Raw genomic sequence first — 9,231 nt, forward strand, 5'->3', positions numbered from 1 at the left:
AGGAAGACGTGCTGGAGGAAGGACCATCATGGGAGGACAAACCCCTACACGGGATGTACCACCGGAACATAAGTGAAGTGGCTGATATCAAGAAGTCCTACCAATGGCTAGAGCAGGCTGGACTGAAGGACAGCACAGAGGCACTCATCATGGCTGCACAGGAGCAGGCCCTGAGCACCAGAGCAATAGAGGCCCAGATCTACCACACCAGACAAGACCCAAGGTGTAGGCTGTGCAAAGAGGCCCCTGAGACAATCCAGCACATAACTGCAGGGTGTAAGATGCTGGCAGGAAAAGCATACATGGAGCGCCATAACCAAGTAGCTGGCATAGTGTACAGGAACATCTGCACGGAGTATGGACTGGAAACCCCGAGGTCAAAGTGGGAAACACCTCCAAAGGTGGTAGAGAACGACCGAGCCAAGATCCTGTGGGACTTCCAGATCCAGACTGACAGAATGGTAATGGCGAACCAGCCTGACATCGTGGTGGTTGACAAACAGCAGAGGAAAGCCGTTGTGGTTGATGTGGCAATACCAAGTGATGGCAACATCAGGAAAAAGGAACATGAGAAACTAGAGAAGTACCAGGGGCTCAGAGAAGAGCTGGAGAAGGCCTGGAAGGTGAAGGCAACAGTGGTGCCCGTGGTCATCGGAGCACTCGGGGCAGCGACCCCCAAACTGGAGGAGTGGCTACAGCAGATCCCTGGAAGAACACCAGACATCTCGGTCCAGAAGAGCGCAGTACTGGGAACAGCAAAGATACTGCGCAGAACCCTCAAGCTCCCAGGCCTCTGGTAGAGGACCCGAGCTAGCTAGCTAGCTAGCTAGCTAGATATATATATATATATATATATATATATAAAAATATAAAAATCCATTTTCGCTATGAGTAACATAAGTAGGGCTGTGAATAATATATATAAACAAACCCCTTCAGAATTCAGATAGGACTAAGGCTGGAAAGTTTGGCGTATGTAAGTGCTACTGAAGTGGAGATTTCTGGCTCAAAGTATGAGAAGAAACTTATTTTGAGAAAATTGAATTTAGGAGAAATCTACAGATGCAAATAGACAAAGTGCAGTAAAATAAACACCTAAATGTGTATTTTGGACGTTTCCTTTCCACTAGTCTGAAAGAAGACATGTTATAGAAGCCCAAAATCTCAAAATTGACCAGTGCATGAAAAAACCCATGTATTTCTGCCGTGTGTGAACTAAAACAGCTGATCAGTCAGACTGTGATCACTGTGAGGAGAATGCACATGAACCTGGTTGTAATAAATACAATGATCCTTTCGTGTGTGTGCATGTGTGGTTTTTAAAATAGAAATAATACAGAATAAAAACGACACTACAGCCACAATATATCTTATAACCTATAAAGATAAATTACTGCGACGGGAAATCTGAATTCCTATATTAATAAATTGATAAACCTTATGATGATAAACAGGCGCATGCAGCATCCCACTACTAAAAAATAATGATTTTTAATAGATAACTAGCATTATTAATACTTTATTTCACCACTGGAATTAATGCGACTTCCTGCCTGTTCAGACTGTGAAGGTCTCAGGTTGAAAACTTGAGATCAGCTCCCTCCTCCTCCTCCTCAGCCTGGCGCTCCGTGCTGATTGGTTCTGTTGGATGTCAATCAGCGTCACAATGAGCCTGTAGGATCTCTGTGCAGACTCACACTGTGATGTCACATCCTGTCTGTCAGCAGCGCCTGGGACCACCACTGCACCACTAGAGCATGATGGGAGCAGAGCAGGGGCTGCTGGGAGCCAGAGGGCAGCAGGAGAGGATTGTGGGTAATCAGACCTTTTACTGCTCATCACTGACCTTCATCACGTCTCTAAAGGCCGAACTCTTAGACTTATATAATTATTATTATTGTTGTTGTTATTATTATTGTGTGTATGTAAAGATAAAGCTTCTCCCAGGACAGATGCAGTTATTTATATTTGGCTTTAAGAGGACACTGACTTCACGTGAAAGCTTTTGATCAGATTTTAGTCATAGCTTCATTTTCTTTGAATTTTAAAAGTTTAAGTGCATTTGTTCTCAAAGGTGGATGAACTGACACACCCGGATCTGAGTATTCAGTACAAATAATACTGAACATCATGTGAACCCAACCATGTGTCCCGCCAGACTGTATGTAAAGATGGACGACATGTCGGCTCCCCAGCAGTGAAGCCAGAACATCTGGACCGCCCCCTGGTGGCGGGCTGCAGTACGGGTCATAAGCCCCGCCCCCTCCACGTTAGCGGACGGGACAAACTAAAAACTACGTACACGTCCGATGTCAGTTTACCTGCCCGGTCCAGGTGATGCGTTTCAGCTGGTTTCCTACCTGCAGGTAGCTCCTCAGGTCCCGACAGTCTCCCTCCAGGTTGGCAATCTGCTGCTGGTATTCCAACATCCTGAAAACACAAACAGCAACATACATTATTTACGTGCTTGTGTTTGATCACCTGCTGCAGGTAAACTAGCCTCCTCACATACACACAGATCAGGTGTGTGCGTGCGTGTGTGTGTGTTTGCGTGTGTTTATGTTTATAAATACTGACTTGGCCTCGTTGCTCTGGATCTCCTTGTCCTTCTGTTGAATCTGGTTGTTCAGCTCGATCACGCTCTGAGCCAGCTGCGGGACAAACAAACAACTATTCAGCATCAACATGTTTCCAGGACTTTCCAGGACCTGGGATTTGTTGGGTCTCTATAAATAATATTATGAACAGTTCGGTCTAGACCTGCTCTGTAGGAAAAGTGCAAAGAGATAACTTCTGTTATGAACTGGTGCTATTTAAATAAAACTGAACTGAAAACACAGAAGTGTAGGCGTGTTGATCGGATAATGGATGTCAGGCAGGTCAGATTTTAGTTTCAACACAAACAGAAAATAGGATCGTTGTTTCCAAAAACATCTCAAATATTAAAACGTCAACGTCATGAAATTCGTCAATGAGTAACGTGAGATCCTCCTCAGGACGGTTGGTGTTTGTTAGACAAAACCACACCAGTCAAACAGGGACAGAAAACCAGTAGCGACAATAAGCCTAAAATGGCTTAAGTACAGAATTTATTGAATAATTCCCAGTAACATAATTAATCCATGAATGTGACCCAGATAAGCAGAAAACGGATGGATAGATGAACCCATCACAAATTATTCATTAAATTTCATTAAGTTAAGTTTTCTCTAAACTCTTGACTTGTCCGTTGTGAGCTAATGAGGTTCATCAGCTAGCTGTTAGTAGCCGTTGGTAGCTTTTAATAGCCGTTATTATCCTTTAGTAGCCGTTGGTAGCTTTTAGTAGCCATTGGTAGCTTTTAGTAGCCGTTATTATCCTTTAGCAGCCGTTATTATCCTTTAGCAGCCGTTACTATCCTTTAGCAGCCGTTGGTAGCTTTTAGTAGCCGTTACTATCCTTTAGTAGCCGTTACTATCCTTTAGTAGCCGTTATTATCCTTTAGTAGCCGTTATTATCATCCTTTAGCAGCCGTTGGTAGCTTTTAGTAGCCGTTACTATCCTTTAGTAGCTTTTAGTAGCCGTTATTATCCTTTAGTAGCCGTTGGTAGCCTTTAGAAGCTTTTAGTAGCCGTTACTAGCCTTTAGAAGCTTTGAGTAGCCGTTATTATCCTTTAGTAGCCGTTGGTAGCTTTTAGTAGCCGTTACTAGCCTTTACAAGCTTTTAGTAGCCATTAGTAGCTTTTAGTAGCCGTTACTAGCCTTTAGAAGCTAGTATTAGTGTTACAGTGTTTGCTGCAGGTCTGATGCTGCTGGCTGAAACTCATTTAAAACTAATGTCAGTGTTTACGGCAGGAAAGAAAAAACCTTTCAGACTTTGTAAATAACATTAAAAACTTTAATACCTTCTACGGCCTTTGAGGGAAGTGAATTCAGTGCTTTTGAAGCCGTTTAAGATACTCTGAATTAATTGTTCAATATTTCCGAAGAGTGAGGTAATGCACTCTCAGGTTGCCACAGAGGACTTCAGTTACTGTTTCTAACAATCCGTTTCATGTCAGCAGGTTTTACAGGAAACTCCACTGTTGAGAAATCTGGTTTCAGTTTAGCAACACTGAAACGGTTTCCCCAGTTTGATCTGATCAGCTCCCGTGGTATAAAGCTGCAGATGTTACCATGGCAACAGCCAACACAAGTCTGGAGAAAATAAATGAACCAACCAGAAGAGAAACGCCCGCTCAGTGTTGAAACCGATATCAACTCAGAAAATGTATTGGAACAATTCTGATAATCAATGAAAACCATTCGTCACTTTCCAAGAAGAAAACAAACCAAAGAAAAAATATTTATCATCAAATCTTTAGTGAAGGTTCTCAAGTTCTCTCCGTTTTGTTCCTTATTGACTGCTCGGTAAACTCACTGCACCAAGCTTCCTTGCAGGAAGCAAACTGTTTTATCAGGACAGGCTTTGATGATGACATCACTTCCGGTGTGTAGTGCAGGTGGCTGACCTCTCCTCGCTTCTTGTGCAGCTCCGTCAGCTCCTCCTGGTGTTTGATTCTCATCTGAGCCATTTCCTGCTGCAGGGCGTCGCTGCGACTCGAGTCTGCACCCAAACTGAAACACAAGATCAGGACAGGTTGGGGGACACGTGGGGGACACACGCGTCGCATGTCCGGGGACACGTGGGTAGGGGACACGTCGCATGTCCGGGGAAACACGCGTCGCATGTCCGGGGACACGTGGGGAGGGGACACGTCGCATGTCCGGGGAAACACGCGTCGCATGTCCGGGGACACGTCGCATGTCCGGGGACACGTGGGGAGGGGACGCGTCGCATGTCCGGGGACACGTGGGGGACACACGCATCGCATGTCCGGGGACACGTGGGGAGGGGACAGGTCACATGTCCGGGGACACGTCGCATGTCCGGGGACACGTGGGGAGGGGACGCGTCGCATGTCTGGGGACACACGTGTCGCATGTCCGGGGACACGTGGGGAGGGGACGCGTCGCATGTCCGGGGACACACACGTCGCATGTCCGGGGACACGTGGGGAGGGGACAGGTCGCATGTCCGGGGACACACACGTCGCATGTCCGGGAACACGTGGGGAGGGGACAGGTCGCATGTCCGGGGACACGTGGGGAGGGGACGCGTCGCATGTCCGGGGACACGTGGGGACACAAGCGTCGCATGTCCGGGGACACGTGGGGAGGGGACGCGTCGCATGTCCGGGGACACACACGTCGCATGTCCGGGGACACACACGTCGCATGTCCGGGGACACGTGGGGAGGGGACGCGTCGCATGTCCGGGGACACGTGGGGAGGGGACGCGTCGCATGTCCGGGGACACGTGGGGGACACACGCATCGCATGTCCGGGGACACGTGGGGAGGGGACAGGTCACATGTCAGGAGACACACGCGTCGCATGTCCGCGGACACGTGGGGAGGGGACGCGTCGCATGTCCGGGGACACACGTGTCGCATGTCCGGGGACACGTGGGGAGGGGACGCGTCGCATGTCCGGGGACACACACGTCGCATGTCCGGGGACACGTGGGAGGGGACAGGTCGCATGTCCGGGGACACACACGTCGCATGTCCGGGAACACGTGGGGAGGGGACAGGTCGCATGTCCGGGGACACGTGGGGAGGGGACGCGTCGCATGTCCGGGGACACGTGGGGACACAAGCGTCGCATGTCCGGGGACACGTGGGGAGGGGACGCGTCGCATGTCAGGGGACACACGCGTCGGATGTCCGGGGACACACACGTCGCATGCCGGGGACACGTGGGGAGGGGACAGGTCACATGTCAGGAGACACACGCGTCGGATGTCCGGGGACACACACGTCGCATGCCGGGGACACGTGGGGAGGGGACAGGTCACATGACCGGGGACACACGCGTCGCATGTCCGGGGACACGTGGGGAGGGGACAGGTCACATGCCCGGGGACACGTCGCATGCCCGGGGACACACGCGTCGCATGCCCGGGGGCCTTGAGCTCTGATTTAAAATGCTGGTTCTAAAAGTTTGTCCAGCTGTAAAGCATCAGACACCTGCTGACTGAGGACTCACCTGGCCTCGTGTCCCCTCTGGACGTCATACTTGTCAGTCTGGTATCTCTCGGACAGAACAGCCTGCAGGTCTGACTTCTCCAGCAGACGGTTATCTGAAACACGGAGAGAGAGCAGGTCACACAGAAGCTGCTGCTGCACTTCAGTTCTGGTTTCTGACTGTTAAAGCAGACGACTGCGTTCAGGTCGTGGATCACAGTTTGACCAACATCAGCTGATCTTTGCAGATCTCACAGGCATGGCAGCTGTCCAGCTTTCAAACATCCGTTTAAAGCTTTCGAATTTCAGCGAAACATTTCTAATCTTAACGTCAGTTTTATGTTTTGACGGTTTAAGGCCAGTTTTTACTTCAGAGAAGAAGAAATACCCTTTCTGACCAAAGAGTTCCAGGAACTAATAGTCCTGTTTGTGCTTCCACATCAAAAGAACTGTGAAAATTAGTCAAGTTAGTCACTTATTCCCTCATGTACACAGACCTTTGCTATTAATTTTAATAAACATTTGAAGAAACGCGCCCCTTGTGCTAATACTAGAGTCTGGATCATCAGAATGAACCAGAGCTAACTGTGTGTAGCCTGTGTTAGCGTTAGCACTGCTATGCTGTTTCTCTAGCTGATGGAGCTAACAGATGTCTAAGTGTGGCATGCGGACAAACAGAGAACATTTTGGAAATGCCAGGATGAGTAATGTCTATATATATTTACCAGTAACTTTACTGGTTTCCAGTCAGGGATGTTCATAATTAACCGTTAACCGATAATAAGAATTTCGACCGGTTAATATATATTTTTAAAAGTAATGAAAAGTTTGCTGCAGGTGAACAGACTGCGCACCAGACGAACCCGACAGCCTGTTGTCGTGTTGCTATTTCTGAATGCTGCCCGCTCTGCTGAGGACTGAGGCAGGCCCGCTCTGTTTTTTAATTTGAGGTCTGAAAATGCGACTACAAGTTTCCGTTGTGTCAACCTGTTGGCCGTTTCTGATCGTTAATTAGCTGAGAAGGTTTTCGTTTCTGCGCGCTCTGTGCTGGAGGATTCAATGTGTTTCTGTTCGTTACGAAGTCTGGCTCCTATTTGCTATTTACTTAAACATTTATTAAATCAACGTTTGTCTATTAACCTTCATCAGGTACACCTGTTGACGCTGTGATTTAATAAATATTTCAGCAGTAAGAAAGACCGTGTGCGGGAGTTCTTATTGTCTTCAGACACAAGAACAGCTGCTGTACACACATTCAGTCCCACAGCTGTTTATTAATCTGCAGAAATATAAACGTGTAAAACGCAGCGTTTGCGTGCTTCAGCAGGAGACACGAGGGCTGCCGGTGTCGCAGGAGGAAACACGCCGGTCTGCAGCCGCCACTTCACTTTACCGCAACGCTTCATCTGAAAAACACGCTGGAAACAATAAACGTGTCTCGCTGCGACGACATTAACGAGAAATCACTTTGTACGATCGATTTAGCCAACGCTTGTCTTACAAACACTACGATTCTGCTCCATTAGCTGGTGGCGTTAGCATGTTGCTAACGTTAGCTTAGCGTTATAGCATTTAACAAGCAGCATGTGGCCGTATGTGATTCACCTTCAACCGACCGGTCATCCGCTGAGCCGCTGCGCCAGAGAAGGCCGGCCGGCGACCGGGCAACGCATCCATCCACACGGTCAAACCACCGCTGCTCCGCCGGTCGGAGCGCGACCAATCAGGAGTGTTCCGCAAGCCCCACCCCCAAAGTTCCTGTACTTTTGGAAAGCACTACCCGAGGCAGGGACCTTTTGGGCGGTAAAATAATGTCCCAGGAACTTAATTTAGACACTGGTCCCTGCGGAGGAAACAGTTCCTCCAAAAGGTTCCCGGTTCCTGGGGAAAGTTCCTGCGGTGTAAACGCAGCTTATGCTGCTAGATGCACATTTAAAATCATCCTCTTCTTATGAAAAAAAACCAAAACATTTGTTAAATTGGTATTTTTTAATGGGTCGCAGACACTCTAAAGAGTACATTAAAATCGTGTCGTTAACGAGCGCTGAACGCACTGGAAATGTCTGCATATAATCTATGGTGACACTGAGGGGAAACTCTGTAGTGCGGTTTCTGACAGTGGTGGACTCACACTGGTGGACGATCTCCTCAAAGGCCTGTCTCTGCACTCGGTCTCTGAGCTTCAGCTGCTCGGAGATGTGTCTCTTCCACATACACTCCACCCGCCGCTCCGCCATGACCACCTGACACACAAAACAAACACACATCATCATCATCATCATCAGATGGGATTCTCTCTAAACAACACACAAAACTTATTCAGGCTGTTTCTGTTGAGGAACTCAGCAGCACACACTTATATATATATATATATATATATAACTGTATGTAGTGTAAGTGCAAACACTGTTGAGTAAAGGCATTTTGTTTGTCTTATTAATAAATAATAATATAACCAATAACGCTGTGTCTGAGTTAACTCAGGTGAGAGTAAAGATGGTGACGTAGAGCTTAAATCCAGCCAACAGCGTCACAGAAACACGTTTAAAACTCTGCCCGTCGTCTTAGACACAAGTTTACATGCAAAATAAAGAAACGCTGGAAATGTTTAGCAGCTATTAGCTTCTCTCTGTTGCCATGTTTTGCTAAAGGGAACCACACCACAGACAGGGAGGCACCCCGGCTAACAGGCCACCCAGAGACGGTCACTTATGACTGAAATCTGCCAAAATTATAGCAGCTCGAAACTCAACAACATGTCGGCGGCTTCATGTCCGAGCTACGGTTACTGTGCGGTGTTACCGGACCGTTTCACACCGCAGGTCCCGAGACACCCGTGACTCGACATGTTAGCATGCTAACTTAGCCGCTAGCTGCAGATCTTCGCAGCGCTTTGAAAGGGATGGAAATGAAAACTTACACCATCTAACTGAGTCCGAGACTGTGGCTCGTTTCCTCTTACGACTCGTCGTTAACCTCCGTGCTGTTGTTTCAGGGTTTTCGGTGTAAACGGTCCAGTTTCTCTTCTTAACCGACATCAGCTTCTTCAGCTGCCTCGCTCCAACTCTGCTCCATTTTGGCTCCGACGACACACTTCCGGGATGGTCGCTCGAAAGTGACGTGTTTAAATAGGACCCCGTGATTTGTTTTTGGTTTTTTATTAATATTTCCCAACAGTACAAGA

General features: G+C 48.0%; 1 protein-coding gene and 1 non-coding gene across 6 annotated transcripts in view; both read right to left on the minus strand.

Annotated features, from left to right (window-relative positions):
- atg16l1 (ATG16 autophagy related 16-like 1 (S. cerevisiae)) overlaps window positions 1-8,998 on the minus strand; it is a 32,415-nt gene extending 23,417 nt beyond the window's left edge. For 4 of the 5 annotated variants that reach the window (XR_006378509.1, XM_044201415.1, XM_044201414.1 and 1 more), the window contains exons 1-5: window positions 8,179-8,290; window positions 6,070-6,163; window positions 4,491-4,596; window positions 2,578-2,651; window positions 2,361-2,430 (exon numbers count right to left, since the gene is read on the minus strand). Coding sequence is in view for 4 of the 5 variants with exons in the window: in XM_044201415.1 (XP_044057350.1) it covers window positions 2,361-2,430; window positions 2,578-2,651; window positions 4,491-4,596; window positions 6,070-6,163; window positions 8,179-8,284 (450 nt within the window). In the remaining variant the exon portion in view is untranslated. Of the gene's footprint in view, window positions 1-2,360; window positions 2,431-2,577; window positions 2,652-4,490; window positions 4,597-6,069; window positions 6,164-8,178; window positions 8,291-8,967 lie in introns of those variants that run through there. The other variant, XM_044201417.1, reaches the window with a different exon arrangement.
- LOC122879728 lies at window positions 1,570-1,847 on the minus strand. Its single transcript, XR_006378781.1, has one exon.
- Window positions 8,999-9,231: the final 233 nt, after the last annotated feature.

Source organism: Siniperca chuatsi, linkage group LG7 (genome assembly GCF_020085105.1).
Source record: "Siniperca chuatsi isolate FFG_IHB_CAS linkage group LG7, ASM2008510v1, whole genome shotgun sequence".
Taxonomy (NCBI): domain Eukaryota; kingdom Metazoa; phylum Chordata; class Actinopteri; order Centrarchiformes; family Sinipercidae; genus Siniperca; species Siniperca chuatsi.